The sequence below is a fragment of the Sinocyclocheilus rhinocerous genome, unplaced genomic scaffold, assembly GCF_001515625.1.
Source record: "Sinocyclocheilus rhinocerous isolate Xijiao unplaced genomic scaffold, SAMN03320098_v1.1 scaffold507, whole genome shotgun sequence".
Taxonomy (NCBI): domain Eukaryota; kingdom Metazoa; phylum Chordata; class Actinopteri; order Cypriniformes; family Cyprinidae; genus Sinocyclocheilus; species Sinocyclocheilus rhinocerous.
This window is the reverse complement of record NW_015649561.1, coordinates 796,059-818,512: the sequence shown is the minus strand read 5'-3', so window position 1 is coordinate 818,512 and position 22,454 is coordinate 796,059. Positions and strand designations below refer to the sequence as shown.

The following is a 22,454-nucleotide window of genomic DNA, read 5'->3' as shown; positions in this document are numbered from 1 at the left end:
GTACTTTGGATCAAATAAATGTAGGCTTGGTGAGCAGAAGAGACTTCTTTAAAAAAAATGAAAAAAAAATGAAAAAGCTTACTGTTCAAAAACTTTTGACTAGTAGTGTATGTTCACCCCTTGGAGCTGAATTGGGGGGGTTAATTCAACTGCAATTAACCAATTAAAATTCTGGTACATTCAAAGATGGTACATTCATTATTCATGCAATAGTCAAGTGTTCACATACCTGAATAATATCTGCATGCACAATAATGAAAAGTACACACATAAGGGCCTCCATATACAGCAGAGTCTGATGTGGCAGGTGGAACTGACTTCAGTCCAGAAGTAGGCCTGGGCAATAAAACGGTATCGATATTTATCGACGGTACACCTTCTTCGATATCAATAGAAAAAATGTTCGATATAGCGCACGATATAGGCACGTGCTATGAGTGACGCAGACAGCACACACAAACACGAACACATGCTGAAATGAGTGCTGTGCCTGCCTGTGATGAGGAGATTGTGAATAAAGAATGAATATTAGTCGAATTTAAAATAAACATTTGCATTTGAATGTTAGGTGAGTGTGCATCAGGGAGCGTCATCAGTGGCGCGCGAGATGCGGTGATGTAAGTGACGGTGTTGCATTTTAATGTTTTGTTAGTCTAGCCCACGAGACGCGCCGCTGCTGTGTTATGCATTCAAAATATTAGAGAAATATAGAAGCTCAATGCGGACAAGATCTTGAATGGGTTAAAACCGAAACCAAACCATTCACACAGAACGCATTAGGGATGCACCGAATATTCGGCAACCGAAATTATTCGGCCGAAAATAGCAAGAAAATCTCTTTCGTTCGGCCGAATAAGGAAAAGGCCAAATAATATGAACCGAACAATGACAAACGCGCTAATGCAGCAAACATGTCAATAGGGCTGGACGATATGGCCAAAATTGATATCACGATATATTTCTTAATTAATTGCATGTATTCTGACAGCGCTGCACGAGCTCGCGGCACCAGGGTTCAAAGTCCAAAGCGCGAGGAAAATCTGCACTAAAACTATGTTACTCGTCAGTTGCTCCTTTTGATTTTTTTAAAGGCATGTGATATGTGCGACAAACATCTTCCCAAATTCGTAATGAGAATCATTTATAAATCTGCATGCTGTTGTCAACAAAAAGAAGCACTGAGATCTTCCTGCGGGTTTCTGCCAAAATAAAAGCCGAGCAAAAGCAACAACTCCATCGACATTCATAAATGATAATATTGTAATTTTACTGTCGTTCTGTAAAATAAAATAAAAATGTAAGACAATAATAATGATAATAATAATTACCCTACAACAGCTCTGTTAATACATTTATTATAACATTCACACATAGTATTCAAATTGGGATCTGTAATATATTCTAATGCTTTAAAATAAGTATTTTCTGCTCAGCAAGGCTGTCTTTATTTGTACAGTAAAAAATACATGCCTGATTCAAGTCTCAAAAATGGCCAAAAAATATAATTTTACTAATTAATTTTAAGCTAAATTGTGCTTTGTTGAAAATAGGCCTACATGGGGGGAAAATGTGAAAAACCGTGTTCGGTACTCGGCCTTCGGCCCAGTGTTTCATTTTTTCCGGCTTCGGCTTCGGCCTAGAATTTTCATTTCGGTGCATCCTTAGAATGCATATTCAGCGCATTTTTAGACGGACAAATATGACTGCTGCACTCGTGTCACACAAGAGATGTATAGAAAGCCATGCAAAGTTAAAACAGTTTAAACTTTTAGAAAACACTATATATATTTGATTTTTATGAGTTAATTATATTTGATTTTTATGAGTATTTGATTTATATGAGTTGTATTTGATTATATTTGATAACATTAGAAATTAGATATTTGTTTAATTTTTATTGTGTTTGTTAAAACAAAAAATATTTGTTGTTTGTCTCAATAAATTGTGTTAATTATAAATACAGTGGTTAAATTGAAATTTTTTTTTCTATTGCTTTTTGTTTTAAAAAAGGTTATAAAAATGTCAATAATTATCGATACAGAACGATATGAAACATTATATCGTTGATGATTTTTTTTAGCTATATCACCCAGCCCTAGTCCAGAGGTTGTCGCAACATCTGTCTTCACGAACTGCCCTGAAACACAATTGAAATATAAACGATTATTATAGATATAAATATAGCTTCACAATGCTCATTTTGTCTTCTGTCAGACTGATATTTAGTCTTTACTGAATTGTTTCAGTGTGCTTTTTAAAATTATTTTTAAAATTTTAAACGCCTCTCACAGAATCGCGTGAGCGTCCGGGATCCACGACAAAGTCTAACGTATTTTACTACAAGAACAAACACTTCACACCAGATGAAGTTTTGAAAATATTAAATATATTATTGTAAAGTTACGTGTTTTAGTGACCAATTTAAACAACTAAAAGGGACAGACATAAATTTACCTCAGACTGTATCTTGAACCACCTAATGTTACTTGACCTCACGCGCAAATTAACCCACAGGGATATGTAAAATAACAGAGCGGAATTTGAAAACTTATTAACACTGAACAATATAAATTGAGTGAAATTTAACATTACATGGACAAAACGACGAATAAAAGTACATTTATAATGCTTACTTTTGGCTTAGCACCCATCCGTCTGTCTGTCAGTGTCAGATGACCGATACGGTTAGAAGAATTTCAAAACTGTGTCATGTTAGTGAAGGCCGCTGGGTCCCATCCTCTGTAGGTTTTATAAAGTGTCCTCAATGTAGAATAAAATCAATTACATACAGAATCTATCGTGGTGGTATTATCTTCAGTCTTTGGTAATATACAGAATTAAACAGCTCTAATTCAGCTTTTCCATAAGCGCCACCTAGTGTCAGAGAGTGGATTTACAGAGACTTATATTTACATAATTTTTTTCAACAATTAAGTGATTAATCTGGTTGTAATATTTATTTGTATCATTTAATTGTTTTATTTAAATTTGATAGAAAATGGAATATTTAAAGATGTACATTATACTGTACAAAAGTAATACAAGAGTAATATATTTCTGTTACATGTTAAACCGTACTTTTATTTTGACAGGTTGCCATCAAGTTTCTGTGTGTAAACAGTATGGTGATGCTAGTTTTCTCAAATGAAACGGGAAAATTCTCGCAAAGTTACTCTCACAGCAGCTCTGGAGATGAAGTTTTTGTGTTCATGCCATCATATAGTGAGACACAGAGGCCGGAAATCACTGCGAGAGTCACGCGTGCTTCAGTATTTGTGTTTTAAACAACAAAACCGCGTTTCCGCCATTCATACATACAGAGGCAAGCGGAACATGCAGGATTCATATTTAAACCGTCTTTTTGCATTTTAATATTCACAGACACTAGTTCATATCGCGATTCGAATTAAGTGGCAGTGGCTACTTTTGATTTATTCGTCCAAAATTGACGAATTCCGTGGCATTCCGCGCTATAGAGTAAATTACGTTTTTATGAATGGACTCCGCGATCCTGTCCGCGTTTTCTCAGAAACCATATGGCCCTAGAAATGTAACCACACTTCAGAACATTTCGGCTTGCCCTGTGTGTTGTTTGAACGAGTTGCAGGGGTGACCTCACGTCACAGGGTCTCTCTTTCTCTCTCTACGATATGAAACATTATATCGTTGATGATTTTTTTTAGCTATATCACCCAGCCCTAGTCCAGAGGTTGTCGCAACATCTGTCTTCACGAACTGCCCTGAAACACAATTGAAATATAAACGATTATTATAGATATAAATATAGCTTCACAATGCTCATTTTGTCTTCTGTCAGACTGATATTTAGTCTTTACTGAATTGTTTCAGTGTGCTTTTTAAAATTATTTTTAAAATTTTAAACGCCTCTCACAGAATCGCGTGAGCGTCCGGGATCCACGACAAAGTCTAACGTATTTTACTACAAGAACAAACACTTCACACCAGATGAAGTTTTGAAAATATTAAATATATTTTACGTGTTTTACGTGTTTTAGTGACCAATTTAAACAACTAAAAGGGACAGACATAAATTTACCTCAGACAACCACCTAAACCACCTAATGTTACTTGACCTCACGCGCAAATTAACCCACAGGGATATGTAAAATAACAGAGCGGAATTTGAAAACTTATTAACACTGAACAATATAAATTGAGTGAAATTTAACATTACATGGACAAAACGACGAATAAAAGTACATTTATAATGCTTACTTTTGGCTTAGCACCCATCCGTCTGTCTGTCAGATGACCGATACGGTTAGAAGAATTTCAAAACTGTGTCATGTTAGTGAAGGCCGCTGGGTCCCATCCTCTGTAGGTTTTATAAAGTGTCCTCAATGTAGAATAAAATCAATTACATACAGAATCTATCGTGGTGGTATTATCTTCAGTCTTTGGTAATATACAGAATTAAACAGCTCTAATTCAGCTTTTCCATAAGCGCCACCTAGTGTCAGAGAGTGGATTTACAGAGACTTATATTTACATAATTTTTTTCAACAATTAAGTGATTAATCTGGTTGTAATATTTATTTGTATCATTTAATTGTTTTATTTAAATTTGATAGAAAATGGAATATTTAAAGATGTACATTATACTGGACAAAAGTAATACAAGAGTAATATATTTCTGTTACATGTTAAACCGTACTTTTATTTTGACAGGTTGCCATCAAGTTTCTGTGTGTAAACAGTATGGTGATGCTAGTTTTCTCAAATGAAACGGGAAAATTCTCGCAAAGTTACTCTCACAGCAGCTCTGGAGATGAAGTTTTTGTGTTCATGCCATCATATAGTGAGACACAGAGGCCGGAAATCACTGCGAGAGTCACGCGTGCTTCAGTATTTGTGTTTTAAACAACAAAACCGCGTTTCCGCCATTCATACATACAGAGGCAAGTGGAACATGCAGGACTCATATTTAAACCGTCCTTTTGCATTTTAATATTCACAGACACAAGTTTATATCGGACTCCGCGATCCCGTCTGTGTTTTCGCAGAAACCATATGGCCCTAAAAATGTAACCACACTTCAGAACATTTCGGCTTGCCCTGTGTGTTGTTTGAACGAGTTGAAGGGGTGACATCACGTCACAGGGTCTCTCTTTCTCTCTCTGTAGCGTATGCGCCCAGATGCATTCTCAGGTACCGAAATTTGGCACCGATTGATTTAACGTGAATCGGTACTCGGTAGTACCGACGCAATTCGGTCGGTACCCTTATAAGTACCGAGTTCGGTACCCAACCCTAATCTCCAGCACATTTTAACAATACCGTGATAATACTGATAACCGTGATAATTTTGGTCATTATAATCGTGATAATAAATTTTCATACCAGTTAAAATGCTAATATATCACAGTTTCCACAAAAATATTAAGCAGCAAAAACTGTTTTCAAAAAATTTCTTAAAGAAATAGCTCACCCAAAAATGAAAATTCTGTCATCGTTTACTCATCCTCAAGTTGTTACAAACCTATATAAATTTCTATCTTCTGTTGAACACAAAAGAAGATATTTTGAAGAATGTGGGTGACCAAACAGTTTCTGGTTCCCATTGACATCCACAGTATTTTTCCATACTATGGAGGTCAGTGGGGACCAGCAACTGTTTGGGTTAGTAAATGATGACAGAATTTTTATTATTGGGTGAACTATCTGCTTAATAAAGAGATATTTATGGGCATTGAGTTGTTGCATGTTGTGCTTGAATTGAATGAATTGTTCATAGGAACATTTGGTAAACTGTTCACATTTAGGATCATTCTGCACATTTGTTTACAAATGAGGCCCCTGATCTTTGGCTCTAATATCCCGTATGCTGTTTTAATTGATCATTAATTGATCATCTTTTTGTCTTGCAGTACCTTCAGCTCTCCACTGGCAGGAGGGCGCTTGGATCAGCGGCTGAGGCGGCTCAGTATTGGCAGAAGCGGCTGCTGGAATGTTCCGTCAGGGCAGCAACAGTGGGAATAAGTGCTTGACAAGCGGTGCTCGTCTCTCCCAGCCCAACATCCCTGTGTCCCTGTCCCCCGGGTCCAACAAAACGCTAGAAATGGGCCGCAGCTCTAAGACGAACCCTCTCAACGCTATGGGCCTGGATCACACCACCACCACCCCTGGAGGGGACCCTGACTACATCATGCAGCTGGTCAATGATGTGCGCACGTTTTCTGACGTGCTCCTGAGCCTAAAGGAGGCTTTTCACTCCAAAGGTGAGGTTCTACTTAACGCTTGCTTTTAAAAGTGCTTTGTTGCAGCTGTGGTTGATCTTGTGGTTAGTGCTGGGCGGTATACCGGTTCATGCCGAATACCGGTGTTTATTTTTGTAATGATATGAATTGTGAAACCGGTATAATTTTGGAAAATACCGTGATATAAATTTTTGGTTATACCGCCCAGCACTACTTGTGGTATCGCTTTTTATGACGTATCAGTTTCTTTTAAATGTGTATATGGGTCAGTCCGTGCTGATGTCGAAGGTTTGTAGGCTCTGTTAGTGTTTCTCATTCCCATCACTGGAGGAGTGCCACGTCTGTCAGGATGCCACTGGTAAACTCCTGGCTATCCTGCCGAGAGTGTTTCTTTTCTCTCGGCAGGGAGAGAAAAGAAACACCTCGAATAGATGTGACCACATGATACACTGAGCCTGTTGTTAGTTATTTCTGTTTACTGTTTCAAGGTACTTTTTGTAGAACTAGGCCTATGTGTTCCTGTTCTGCATTATTGGAAACGGCTAGAAGATTATGTTCCTGTTAGATTCTTTTAGAGAAACAGTTGCTATGATGAAAGATTGAAAAGCCGCTATTATGTTGTCTTTCACAGTAAATACAGCATTTATGACAGAGCTCTGGAGTATAGATAGTGACTGGCCAATTATGGTTTGTCGTATATACATATTTAGATACTTTCCCATCTAAGAATAGCCAAACTGTCCCACCCCCAGCAGGGAATTATTGCTTTTTTTTCTTTCCAAAAAGCATCGCACCACCTAAAATGGGGGTCAGCTGCAAAACAAGTGTGGTAGCTATATATTTGCTATTTTTGTCTTAAATATGTTTATGTGCAGCACTGTAAAGGATTTTGGTTATATTAAAGCAGTAATTCATCTTTTTAAAATGTCTTTTAAACACTTTTCCAATTTAAATTCAACTAACAGATCTGCACTAACATTAAAATGTGTGGGGTCATATATTTATATGATCTTTTTCTTTCTATCAATACTTTATTTTTTATTCAGCAAAGATGCATTAAATTGTAGTAAACACATGTATAATGTTCTATTTCAAATAAATGCTGTTCTTTTGATCTTTCTATTTAAAGCCGTTTCACACTACAGGAGTTAAAAAATCCTAATGTTACTTTGCACTTTTTGTTAAATGTTTATTTACTATTTATTCAAGTTTTTTAAGGTATCTAATATGTTGATACTTCATTTCCATGAACGAAATATTCTTAAAAATTCTTAAAAAGTTTGTTGTCATTTGGATGCGTGTAGGCCTTCTTGCAATTATTATGCGGTTACATTATGATTATATATTCAGTGGCATAAAATGGTCTTTAAAATGACAATAATATCGCTTATCGCAATTATTTCTGGGGCAATATATCGCACAACAAAAAGTTGTTATCGTGACAGGCCTACGGACAGATAATAGCTCACTAGCTCACTACACTGTAAAGACACTTCCTGTATTTCTCACAAGAAATTGCACAAATTCAAATTGCTTAATTAGCATGACATTCTTTTATATGTATTGCCAAAGCATTACCTGAAGTTGGTAAAAAAAACACAATTGTTATCAAAAGATGCTATTATAACATCAATACTGTGAAATTGTGGCAGGTGGCCACAACAAAAACACAAATACCAGCAAAACAAATGCAATGAAAAACCCAGATAAAGATTTGGTGCATATTTGAATGAATAATTCTGTTTCCCAGTAGTTCATCAGTGCAAATGGGATTCCAGCTGCTTTTATTTCAACTGTTTGGTTAAGTATTGATGAGTGAGATTCTCCACACCACCCTCTGTCAGGCGGCCCGGTGACACTTCGCACAAGCACATGCTTTTGACCTCCCCACTCTTCCTCCTCAGTGGAGGAGATGCTCACTGACCCTCTAAATGTATGGATTCATCCTGTCTGCATTGAGATTGCTCATCACAGCTCTCCTCGCCTCCCTGGCTGTTATTTTATGCCAGCTAGGATCTACAAGCCAGCCAGGAGGAACGCTACAGGAACTCATCTTCGTGCTAATTTGCTCTGCAGTCTGAATGCACGTCACACCTCATCACAGCTCTCCTCGCCTCCCTGGCTGTTATTTTATGCCAGCTAGGATCTATCTACAAGCCAGCCAGGAGGAACGCTACAGGAACTCATCTTCGTGCTAATTTGCTCTGCAGTCTGAATGCACGTCACATGCAGCACACACATAAGGAGAATCTTTGCAGATTATCTTCCCTCAAATCTTAAAGGATTAGTTGCGCACAAAAAGTGTTCTCGACTTGTACATTCTTGTACATTCCACTTGCGCCTGTGTCTTTTGCAGCTTCTCGAACATAACGTGGTGTAGTCATGAGGTGCTCGTTCAAATTTAAAAAATGCTTCTACAAAAAAAGTTTCATCTGCAGATATGGTCTTGTTTAGGGATCTATCTACAAGCCAGCCAGGAGGAACGCTACAGGAACTCATCTTCGTGCTAATTTGCTCTGCAGTCTGAATGCACGTCACATGCGAGATTTTTGAAGCCACAATGTGGTTCATTTAAGCTAGAAAACTAGTGGGTTGTAAAGTGTTTATCAGAAAACTGCAGTCACAGTACTTTTTCCGTTAGTGTTTATGTTGACGACTATGAGCTTGGCTCATCACTTTGATCGGTGTGACCAAACTCTTCTCGTCTGTGATTCCTCCTCCGCCATGAAGCCCCCTCCTCCTGCATACCCTGCATTCCTTCAGAGCAAATGTTCACTTGTTGCTATGGTGCCTTCGATTGACTGTTGTTAGGTGTGCGACACATGAAAAATGACTCTTCCTCGCCGAAATTTCAGAATGTTTTCAAAGGCACTTTTCACCTCGGTTGTGGTTGTTTGACTTTCTGGCAGCTGGGGAATTGTTAAGAAGTTCAAAGTTGTCATAGTCAAATAGTTTTTAAAGGGTTAAATGGTTTTGTATCTTCCTTTCAGATCGACATCTTTCCTAGTTAAACGCAGAAATGGTCCCTTTTTGTTGTTTCTTTTGTCAAAACACATCAGAAAGCCAAGCCTAGTGTATTTTTTCTTTGAATCCAACATTGAGATGTTTTTAGTGTAATGTTAAACTCCCGTGACAGTTGGATATTCAGAAGGGTGGGATGTTTTTACTGGAAGGGCTAAATATCAAATAATTCCCTCTGTGATTTTAGAGAAGCACGTCCAGAGCGAATGACGCTCATCATGTGGGTAGCTGAAAGAATGTGCTGTTCTGTTGTGAAGAAGAGTTTCTCTTAAGTGCTCTGAGGTTGAAAAGTGCCGTGATAACAGCCAGGAAGTCTTTCATTCTTCCATGTACTAGGTCTGTAGACTGATTTAGTGTCATTCAGATAGCAGCACTGAGTGTTTTTTTTTTTTTATAAATGTACGGAATTGATTCCAGGTGAAATTGACTTTTTGTTTGTTTTGACGCTACTTGTTTAAAGTGTACTACATTACCAGTGACAAATTCAGACATAGCTATTTGTTAATAATAATCTCACAGTTTAGAATAATAGTAAAGTCATCAAAACTATTACATAACACAAATTGAAGTATGAAAGTGAAAGTGATGTGACATTTGGCGTGGGTGACACTATGGTGCAGAGAGACCGTATCAAAATTTGTAATCGAGTCTAGACGTGTTTTTGTACCATGTGAGTTTCACTTATGCCGAGTTCACACTGCATGATTTTCAAAATCATCGGATCGTTGTTTTCACAGTGCATGACTATCTCGGTACGAGACTCGAACCCGCAACCTTTGGGTTACGAGTCTGACTCTCTAACCATTAGGCCACGACTTCCCCGAAGTATGAAGTATTATCTAGTGACCAAACAAGGTTAAACCAAAAACTCACTGCGCATTGTCTAGGCTAGATCACAGTCATTTTCACAACTAACTTCATGAGGTGCATCATGGGAGGCTTTTTATACAGCATTGAAGCAGTTCATCTATGCTAGACATTTGTTGGCTGCTTGTCCTTCTTCAATAAATGAAATAATAATCATAATTTTAATTGGCAAAGAAACGCATAACATTTTTACATTAATTTATAAAGGTCATGAGAAACATAAATTCAGTAAAATGTGTCCAAGTTTTGAATTTGTAGTTATATTACCATTCCAGTTTATAGCTTCTGAACTAGGCATATAAAATATCAAGTAATCTAAGATTTTTCCCAATTTATCCCTGTTTTATTTTTATTTTATTTATTCATGAACCTGTGAATTCAATCCAAAGGATTGATTTTTTTTTAAGACTTTTTCAACCCTTAAGTGTCCACACAGAACCAAGCAAAATGATCTCAAGTTTAAAATTAGCTCAAGTCTTTCTCTATTCTTAGACATGGTTAAAAAATAGTCTTCCAGTAGAGCTATTTTCCTCCGGTCATAAAGCTCTTATTATGGCTCTCAAAGATTGTACACATAGGCCACGTACACACTGCAAAGTTTTGGGAGTGACGACCACATTTACAATTATAAAGTTACATTTTACAAAAACAAACCTGTTGAACATGAAATTAAATAAAACATATCAGCTAAAAGGGGCCCTTTTGCAGTATAGGTGAACATATAACGTTAGGTTGTTAAACATTTCATGAAATTGAAAATCTTTATCCACTCCTTTATAGTCTCTTAGTCCACATTGCATTGATCCAATATACATTTATCCACTTAAAGTGTCTTTCTAGAAAACAAAATATTTTCTTACAACCTTACGTGAATTCTTCTGATACATCATTAAAAGCAATTGCAGCAGGGTAACAGGTGCATTAGAGCTAACATTAGCACCAAGCTAAGACTTTTTATAAAATTAATGGTAAGCTTTTACTCAAATCTCACTTCAAACCAGCATCAAGTGTTTGTAATAACTTATTTGTAGTTTTTTATACTAAGCTACCAGCTTGGCATTTCTCATGTAAACATTCTTTATTGTTAAGAAAACACCCCAAATCTCATTAAAATAACATACAAACCATATACTGTTGTAATTGTGTGTTAAATATAGGGTCCTATTAAATCTGTTTTATTTTTTCCCAAATTCCGTTCTAATTTTTCTAGAATCCTTTTTAATGGTTAAATTACATTTTATTAATCAAAAAGCATGTCTAATTAATTAAAATCATGGAACTTATACAATGTCACATCAGTTTATTAAAAGTTTGACAAAAAATTACATGTTTAGGGCCCTATGAAATCTTTTATTTTCTTTCACCATATGTTTTATTGTTACCAAATTCGGTGTTGTAGCATGTCTAATTATTTGAATGCATAAAAACAACTTAATTTATTCACATTTATTCTTAAAATAAGCCTCATGAAATGTTTTCTTTTTCATCAGAAATTCTGTGTTGTGTATCTGGTTATCGAATGAAGGCATAAAACATTAATTTAATTTATCTTTAAATTATTGAAAATTAAACTTTATTTTTTTGGCAAACAAAGGGGATTTACTATTAAAATTAAAACATGGAATACATGTTGTGTGATCATTCCTTAAAAAATAAAGTTTTAATAATTTTAGTTGTAGTAGTAGTATGTACATTCTGCTGAACAAAAGTAATACATTTCTGCTGCAATGTATTCAAGTTAAACCGGACTTTTATTTTGACGGGTTACCGTGAATACCTTTATATTTCTGTGTGTATATCATATGACGCTAGTTTTACTCAAATGAAATGGTAAAAATACTCATGAAGTGACTCTCAGAGCAGTTCTGGAGATGTTGTTTGTGTATTTATGTCCTCATTTAGTGAGATGACAGATGCTGAAATCACCGCGAGCATCGCGCGCTTCAGTGTGTGTGTAGTAAACGAAACCGCTTTAAATGAGTTAATGCTCATCAGATCGTGTAAATCAGTGGAAAATTAATAGAAATGAATTATTGTCCAGCCCTAATCTGGGGTAGCATTCAGTTGCTGCTGTGTTCACATTGCACGATAGATCGGCGACAGGAGGTTACACACTGCATGACTTTACAATAGGAAGAATCGCCGACAACTCTGTCTGGTCCGCAAACTACGTTTCACAACCAAATGCACGCGAGCAGGGTTTTTCCTGGCTTAAAATGAGGCGGAGGTGGTACCATCCTGATCATGTGCACACAATGTACCCACCCTTCAACTGGCTGAAAACAAACACTTTTTACACACAACGTATTTTAGGTGCTATAATAATTATATGTTTGAAGAAAATGACAATTATAAAGTTACATTTTACAAAAACAAACCTGTTGAACATGAAATTAAATAAAACATACCAGCTAAAAGGGGCCCTTTTGTAGTATAGGTGAACATATAACATTAGGTTGTTAAACATTTAATGAAATTGAAAATCTGTATCCACTCCTTATGGTCTCCTGGTCCACATTGCATTGATCCAATATACATTTATCCACTTAAAGTGTCTTTCTAGAAAACAAAATATTTTCTTACAACCTTACGTGAATTCTTCTGATACATCATTAAAAGCAATTGCAGCAGGGTAACAGGTGCATATAATATATAATATATAATATAATAATAATCAGTGATGCTTGCACGTGACTGCCTGCCTGAGTTTTGTCAACAACCAGAGGCGGCACAAAATTTGGCGGAGACAGCCGCCTCATAATTCTCTATGCAGGAAAAACCCTGGTGAGAAGTGATAAGGAAATAACGCAAGATCAAGCTGATATTGTGGTCTATAAGTCCTCCCCGAACAAATAATAACAAAGATGTTCAAAATCGCAGGCGATTCATTGCCGATTATGGACACGATTTTGCATAGCTTGTCAGTGATCTACGGCTCTGTGTAGTAAATGCCGCTCCATCTGAATGCACGTGCTGGAGATTTACTACTAATCACAGAACCAGCTTTACTGATGAGATGCGCATGAAAATCACATTCGATTATTTGCACAGCCCTAATTGACAGGCGTCGGCGATTCTCTCAGATCGCGTCTTTGATAATTCACACTGCGCGATTGTCACTCGCGTGAACGAGCACCGATTTGTCTTCGATTTCGGGCATTTGTCGGCGATTTCGCAAAACCTGTCGGCAAGTGAAAATCAGGGCATTTTTGGCTTATGTAATTTTTTTTTTTTATACTGTATGAGTTTGTTCTTTATAGACATACAGTATTAATTTTATTTGTACAGATCTTAAAAATTTGATTTTAAAACGTCTGCTGGTTTAAAATTTAAACAGCCAGTCAGATGGTGGATTTCATTTATTTTTATTACATTAGATGTAAAACAAATCAAGGTTTCATGCATGCAAAAGAGTGTTTTCTCATAGCTGGCCTGGTGGATGAATTGTTTTCGTGAATGCAGCAGCCCGTTGGAGGTCTTGGTACAGAGGCCCCTTTGGCATATTGTAGTGCTGTTAATCTGGGGATATGGACAAAACCCTCTAAATTGAAAAAGTGAAAAAAGACACCCACCCTCGTGTAACGAGATGGCTTCACAGAGTTTTGCGTGTGGCACCATTGCCGAAGCCGATATAATGGCTCTCTGCGTTTGTGAAGTGGAGAAGAGAGATTTGTTGGGCAGTAACTTTCCCACTGAAGGTGAGGGATGTTTTTGTGTGGGCCTGTAGTTGGGTAGCATTTCCTGGGGTGTGGATTTACAGCCGCAGTTCAGCAGATTGGTCATGGGGATGTGCCAGTTGGCCCATGAAATCCTAGCAAAGTACAGGGCCATCATTAGTGCTGGATGAAGAGCGTGTTTTTTGGGGGTACACGTCAGATGAAGGCCTCTCGATAGAGGTTATTTTGATTTGGCTGGATGAAATATGTAACTGAACTGAATTCGAACATAAAAAATGTTACTTATCGGTTTAGTGTGCTGTGTTTGTTTACCTTAACATGCTAATGGGACACTCCAGTCTTTGCTAATTTCCTGTACTTCAAAGAATGCTCTTTCTGTTCTCGTAAAAGAGAAGTGGTATGGTGTGAGGAATGCTGACAGGCACAACGGCAAACCCAGAGCCGCTTTCTCACCGGTGAATCACAACAGAGCGTCGCTACGCTCGTCTGCCGCTTTGGGCAAAGCGCAGCTAAGGCAGGTCGAGACGTGCCTATTGATTACCTGTTGTTAGCAACAGAGGAAATGCCAGCAGCTGTGCGTAAAAGCTTTGATGTGTGTGATTACATTGTGTCAAGTGGCTAATTTTCTAGGAAACATGAAGTTATTGGTTTGGCTGGATGAAGTATGTAACTGAACTGAATCTGAGCATAAAAAAATTTAGAGTGCTGATTTTGGTGTGTTTATTTACCCAAAATGTGAATGGGACACTCCAGTCTTTGCTAATTTCCTGCACTTTAAAGAATAGTCTTTCTGTTCCTGTAAAAGAGAAGTGGTATGGTGTGAGGAATGCTGACAGGCACAACGGCAAACCCAGAGCCGCTTTCTCACCGGTGAATCACAACAGAGCGTCGCTAAGCTCGTCTGCCGCTTTGGGCAAAGCGCAGCTAAGGCAGGTCGAGACGTGCCTATTGATTACCTGTTGTTAGCAACAGAGGAAATGCCAGCAGCTGTGCGTAAAAGCTTTGATGTGTGTGATTACATTGTGTCAAGTGGCTAATTTTCTAGGAAACATTTGGAACATATGCTGGAACAAAAAACGTACAACCTATTTTCTCAGGAAAAGAGTGATGTTTTCATTCCTGGCAGTAGCAGCCTTGTAACCTGTAGCCTACATAACATGTAGCTGATGTTTAATTGACTAGCACAAAATAGCATTACTAGTGTGAAAATAGTTAATGATAGGATTGGGAAATTGAACACATTAATTTCTGCATTTAATGTGGACAGTTTAACGCCTTATCTGCATTTTCTGTTGCTAGCATTAAAAATGGCATTAAACAAATGTTATTTAAATTATTATTTATTATTATTTGAATAATAATTTTAACTATTTATTTTTAATATTATCTACAATATTATTATTTTTGTTATGTTGATTCCATATCAATTTGGGGAATACATGTGCAAATATATTTATTACAGGTTTTAATGTTAGGTGCGATTATTACAGAAAATGTGTGATTTAGTTGCTTCTTTCTATGACAAAATTCAAAAAATTTGCTCAGATATTTGATTTCAATGCTGCTTCTGTTGCTACAGTTTACAAAAATACATGTAATGAAATATTAATTAAATTATTATATATTATTTTATTAATAAATTGCTCACAATTAATATTTAAATGATTTTATAATATTGTTCATATTTATTCAGATAATAAATAATAATAATGAATGTTTTTTAATATAAACTTCAATATTATACTTTCCTTTATGTTGAATTTATCTTAATTTGGTAATTAAGTATGTACTGTAAATATGTTTATAATCAGAAAAGCAGTTATATCAGTTCAATAGAGACTGATTGATTATAATGATTTGAAGACATAAACATGGCTTGGATTTCATTGCAGTTCAGAGAGACCTTAAGCAAAGTCAGATGAGTCCTGTGATCAGTGTGTCATTAATTTGATGGATTTTCAAGTCTGTAATTCAATAACATCCTGTTACAATTTGTACCTGTGAGCTAAGGACATATTGTTAACAACTTTAATTTGTCAATTTAACTTGCTGAGATCTAAAAAATGTGTCAGACCAGTCAGCGACATGTGTGTGTGTTCATGAGAAACTGTGTTGACTTTTTTGCCGATGGGACTGAGATGTGGGATAGGGGCCGTTAGCAGTCTTCATTCTCACACTGCAGTGTGAGGCTTGTTAGCATTTGGGTGAGATTATGTTAGCCGGCTCTGATCAGAGACAGCGGGGCGGGCGAAGAGTACAAGTGAAACATGAAGAGACTGAGCGTGAAGCGTGGCTGGGCCAAAACGCAGGCCGAGTGTTGGAGGGATGGCGACTCGCTGCTGGAGCTCCCGGAGTGAAATAGACCCAGGATGGAGGGCCTTCAGCAGGGGGCTCGTCCCGAACAATACGTGTGTGCCTCTCTGGCGGTATCCCCACCGAAACAATGCCCCTCAGTTCCCCCTGAGCAGTTTTCATGCATACTTTTTAAAATCCCATTGTTTTGACATCACTGAAGTGTTTGGGGGCCCAGATGATGCATTATTCATAACAGAGTGAGAGCGGGTTTGGAGAACACCGGTTGCTACGCTGGCATGAAGACGTCCCGGGACCCCAATCAGCTCTGACACATGACATAGTCCCCTGTGTGGTGGGCCCCCATTGGGCGGACGCAACATTCCATCAGTCTTTTGGGGGGTGGATCAGTCCCTGTCATTGAAGCGGGCCTGTCCTGCATGTCAAGCCACACTTTGATAAATCAAACATCTTTGAATACCAAAAGCGCTTTGGTTGTGCTTCTCAGACTGGGCTGAAAAACATCATCATTAAAAAAAAGCTTAATCAGAGCAGGCATTTTGGTCTGTGACCTGCTGCTTGACCCCTCACCAGTAATTAGGAGGGCAGTGAGGGGAAGACCTGAGCTGGGGTGGGGGCTTCTGATGGAGGCCTTATGTCTGAGGGACACTTCAAAGTCAGAGAGGAGAGAGGACACTCTTGAGTATCCCTGGGGCTAGAGCCTCCTCTCCTCTTACCGCACTGGAATCTTCTAATCCTGACGGGTCAAAGTAAAGACGTGCACCTGGTCACCCAGGTAGAGGAGGGAGGTCATTGTGTTGTTGTGATAATGAAGGATCTTTTAGTGACCTTAATACATGACTTTAAGATTTGGCTTTTGTGAATACTGGTCTCTTGCCCTAAATCACAAGATAAAGGCCTGGATGGAATAGATTTTTAGTTCCACTCACATTAACTCCCAGAAAAAAAAAAAGTGTTCTATTTTGTCCCGCTTCCTCCCACAAAAGTCCACAGATAGATGTCTATACAAATATATGTATATTCTGTCTCGTTCTGGTGCCATAGACATTTTTTTTTCAATTTTTGTTCCTCTTCAAACTTCACCTTGCTGCATTTGTTGCAGCAGGCAATAGAAAGGTGCTTACCCCGTTGCCACGTTCAATCAAAAAATATCCAGCATTTCATCTGTAAAGCAGTTATTTCTGTTGCTGAATCGACAAATAACACAAATATTTTATTTGTATACAAATAAACAAGTTTTATTTTATTTTTTAATATTTATACTTTGGGTTATATAGTTTGTTCAGATTAATTATGTCCCTTTTCATTTAATCTATTCGTAAACATTGGCACGTGCAAACAAAGAGCGTTCAGTGCGCCGGCGTCCAGATGCGGGTTAACAGGTTAAAGAGACAGTTCATCCAAAAATGACAATTCTGTCATCAATTACTCACCCTCATGTCACTCCAAACCCGAGACCTTTGTTCATCTTCGGAACACAAATTAAGATATTTTTGATGAAATCTGACTGCAGTACTCTCATGAATGGTTGCGGAGACTGACCAGAAGAGAAGAAATTTTTGAATAAAGTCATAATTTTTGTTTTCTTTGCACACAAAATGTATTCTCGTAGCTTCATAAAATTAAGGTTAAAGGTGCAGTAGGAGATCTTGGAAAATGCTAATTTTAGTCTGATAGCACTGAAAGCGAACGACCCACCCTCCCTGCAAACGTCGTCCAAAGCCACGCCCCCTGAATGCATATACACTCACAGACCAGAATACCAGAGACAACATTACTACAATAGGCTACATCAGCGGTTCCCAATTCCAGTCCTCGCACATTAGAAAAAAACACCTTTTTTACCCTGTCAAAAACAGCTCTTTTCAGATTTGTAGCATTTTCCTTTAAATGTTAATGCGCTCTGCTGACCCCGCCCATCTCTTCTGAGCTGCTCTCAGAGAGACTGTTTACTTTAGCCGCATTCATCGTGAAACTTGCTAATGTTCATGCACGTAGCTCACTTCTAACGAGCTAGTTATCTGAATCGGTTGTGTTAACTAAGCGAGACATGCAAAATATGCAGAGCGAGGGGCGTGAGGACTGGAATTGGGAACCGCTGGGCTACATCATGTGTCATTCACCGGTGAGAAAACTTTAAAGGGGTCATAGGATGCCCATTTTCCACGTTCTGTGTGAACGGCTTGGTTTCAGTTTCGCCATAAACAACATAGTCGCCACACTGATGCTCTCGTTTTCCGTTATATATTGAATGAACAATGTAGCAGAGCCACATCTAGTGGGTTCAACTGGATAGGCTAACAAAAGCATTAAAATGCAATGACACTTACATTGCCGTCGCATTTCGTGCGCCACTGATAAGGCTGCCTGACGGCTGACGCAGATCTAAATTTCGAATGCAACGTTTTTGCATTCAAATGTGGATTTTTTTTTTTTTAAATTCGACGAATATTTGAAATTAGAATTTTTTTTTTGACAGCCCTACCAGGAAGGAAGATCGGGTTGTTGATGTTTGTCTGCCATTGTCGCTCTGTCTGCACAGCGTGCGTGAACACGCTGATGACGTATCCTGTCTGTGCGAACAGGGTGCGCAGAGGTATGCTAATACATACGTTGACAGACAGGTAGGAAAGCCAATTATTCAACCAGCTTAACAAAAAATGTTTCTGAAGACAATCACCTATTGCACCTTTAAACCACTGATGTCACATGGACCATTTCAACAATGTCCTTACTACCTTTCTGGGCCTTGACTGTGGTACATTTAGTCATTTTACATTTAGGGTGCTTCCACACTTGGTTCGCTTGCCTGGTCCGAACCCGAGTTTGATTGCTCCCCCTGCCCCCGCTGGACTGCGTTCACATTATTTTATTTGGGTCCGAACCGCGGTTCGTTTGCATCATCAAGCCAGCAGCTGTTTACCCTGTTGCTTAGTAACGACGGCGGCAAATGCATAACATTGCTCTCTGCACTTTTATATATTTACGTTTTTGAACCGTTCGTTTTGTTTACAAAGCTGCGGTACATAACGGCACTTACATCTGTCTTACGAATGTACTGCAAATGCTCTAAAGAACGCTGAAGGCTCTCTGTTTGCAGCGTGTCAGTCACGCTCGTCAGGAAAGTGAGTGAAACACACACACAAACACACATTTTTATCAAGTAATACGTCATTAATAGCGGTTCACTGCCGCGATTTGGTACGATTGCGTTCACATTAGCAGCGAACCGTACCGGAGTTCACATGAACCATACCCCAGACCACCCTTTTTAAGCGGACTCGGGTACGGTTCGCGGGTGCGCACCCGAGTTCGGAAGACAGCGTTCACATCATCCAAACGAACCGAACTCTGACGTAAATCGAACCTGGGTGCGCACCAAACGTGCTAGTGTGAAAGCACCCTTAGTCATTTTGCAGATGCTTTTATCCAAAGCGACTTACAACTGGGTAATACATAAAGCGATATCGGTATCGGGCGAGTACTGGAAAAAGTGGTATCTGTGCATCCCTAGAATAAATAAAGAGAAAGACAAAGTTTTTTAAAGTTCAGGCACCGGAACCGTTTTAAAAGTTTCGATTTGGCACCGGTATCGAAAAAAAACCAAACGATACCCAACCCTAATCATTATATGACTTGATGTAAAAACAGAAGTCTTAATGCCACAGGCTGGGCGGTTTCATGGAACATGCACAAGGATTCATGGAATTGAGGAGAGATAACGGAGATTCACGGCAGAGGTGATGAGGCAATAAACAGCCCATCACTAATCATTTTGGCGCCACACTGAGGTTCATGACTTTGTTTCCCTGACATCGTTACTCATGTGTGTTTTTCAAAGTGTTTTCACACTGAGGGGAATTAAGGGCGGTAAATACAGAATGATAAACTGAAGATGCTTAACTGTCAACAGTGTGTGCTTCCTACTTTTTTCTTCCTTTTTCATAGTGGGATAAGTGATCCTCTGTCTCTGCCGCCAAACACACACATACCTTCCACATTGTAACTGTGCACTCATAAAGCTTCTGTCTCATCCTTGTGGCATGATGTACATCTGCACAGAGAGGATAAAAAACAGATGCTCCTGCTATCAAAACTCTTCGAAGCCTTCACAACATTCAGTTAGATATGAAGTCATCCGCTACACACAGCCAAACGACCGTCCACTTCATCCTAATGCAAACAAGAGAGATTGTGGGGTTCGCATGATGTAAACAAACATTTTTAATCCTGATATTTGTTTACATGGAGTCTAAATATTTATAGTTTGAAAAACATGCATAATAATATTTTGAAACTTGTTAAAAAATGTATTGATATTTGAAACTTTTTTGGTTATTTGAAAGCTAGGTGTTTGTTTGAATGCCAAATTATTAACCTTTTTCAGACTGAGCAAATTTTGTGTGAATAGTAGTGCTGTCAAACAATTAATCGTGATTAATCGCATCCAAAATTAAAGTTTTTGTTCTAAAATGTTGTGTTGCAAAAATGAGTTCACCCTCCTGAAAGTTACTAAATAAAACAAAAATATATATATAATTCTGGTGTAAGGTTAAGGCAAGTATTGATCAACAGGTAAGTATGTTGAACCAAAACTGTTAAAGGTAAGTAATTTCTTGATAATTAAATGTTATATGGCCCACTGAATCATACTCAGACTTAATGCTGACAACAATGAAACCACTTGAGAGAGAACTGTCAGGAGATTTATTTCTTAGCATAAAAGAGGACAATGGTACAAGAGGAATACCAAACTATTGTTTTAAGTGTGAAGATATAGCCAAAGTAACACAGAAATTCAAAAACAATGGTCTTGTGAAAAGGCCCCTGAAATAATTAGGTCTTCACTTTAAGCTTTCATTTAGTGATGAGTGAGTTTTCTAGAAAAAGAGCAGGAAGAAACACTGTGAAAGTGTCTCAGAGCCGGCAAAAGCTGTGAAAAGAGTGACACTTTATCTCACAGAGTAAGATGCAGCATGCAGAAGTGACATGCATGGTTGTTTATCCACACCAGAACTAGCGACTGTAGCCAAAGCACAATAAACTCATTTAGCTTTTTTCAAGGCCCATATTTATAAAATATAGACTTCTGGGAATCCATACTCTGGTCTCATGAGACCCTTCAGTGGACATGTATTTCACTCAATCTTAACACTCTTGAGCAGCTGTGGGGGATTCTGTAGAGACGAGCTGAGCAACACTCCCCATTAAAGACCAGGGCATTTAAGGAGGTCGTCCTCCAGGAGTTAAACAGCACTCTTATACACTCAGTGCCAAGAAGTGTCAGAGCAGTGTACTTAGAGTTATGGAGGACATATTAAGCTCTAGAATATTACACTTATATTACATATATATATATAAATATTACACTGGTTGAATTAAATCTAGGTTGTACTCAATTCTGCAATCCTTCATTTAAACAAAAATTGGCTTTTATTGGTTTTTATTAAGAATATGTTTAATACATTTCAATTTTGCCATCTTTCTATGAATTATATTAGTGATCATTAAGAAAATACATCTTTTATATTTAATCAGAGGGGGTGTATACTCATTTATGCTGTGCATTGTATTTATCTGTATGTATATATTCTGTGGAAGGCGTAGGACCAAGAAATGTTCGTCCAATCAAAACGCTCGGTCCGAGCGTTTTAATTGGCTTTCCTACCTGCCTGTCAACGTATGTATTAGCATTAGGGCTGGGTTTTGACAAATTTCACAATTCGATTCGATTCTCATTCACAAGCTTGCGATTCGATTCGATTACCAATTCGATTCAATATCGATTATTTTGGATACATATCAGGTACAGTACATGCCAAATTTTCTCAAGGAAAATAAAATCTCTCAACTAATGCTGTAAAATATAGCCTACATGAGAGTCAGTTGGTACTGCATTATAACATTGAAGGTTAAAATTGACTGATTTGTGCTGTACAACTGCTTAAATTGCAATTAATGAAGTTTTTATAATAATTAAGTTACAATTACTTCAGTTATTTTTTTAAATATACACATTTAAATAGTGGCTGTCATAAAAACGTGGACGGATTTATTCAAACATAAATAAAACATTAAAGAATGGTAAAAAATTATAATGATATATATGGTGCATATATTTAGCAAAATGCTCTCTACAGTTTATTTTTCTGGCTGACTATCGAGTTTATGTTTACTAGATATGCCTTCTGAGGTAAATGTGACGTTACGTGACATTGTTTACAAGACGTTATATTGACGTCTTTGCGCGGCTGAAACACTGATTGAACGATTACATGAGACAGGATACAGATTGTAAAGTTGTACTCATTCTTTTAACTTACCTTCGGATGTTTAGTCATGATTATTTTGTGCTGAA

General features: G+C 37.8%; 1 protein-coding gene across 2 annotated transcripts in view; it reads left to right on the top strand.

Moving 5' to 3' along the window:
* Positions 1-22,454, top strand: part of arhgap29b (Rho GTPase activating protein 29b) — a 47,896-nt gene that overhangs the window by 2,411 nt on the left and 23,031 nt on the right. For both annotated transcript variants that reach the window (XM_016515456.1, XM_016515455.1), the window contains exon 2: positions 5,889-6,239. In XM_016515456.1, the coding sequence (XP_016370942.1) occupies positions 5,969-6,239 (271 nt within the window). In that variant the 5' untranslated portion in view covers positions 5,889-5,968. The remainder of the gene's footprint in view (positions 1-5,888; positions 6,240-22,454) is intronic.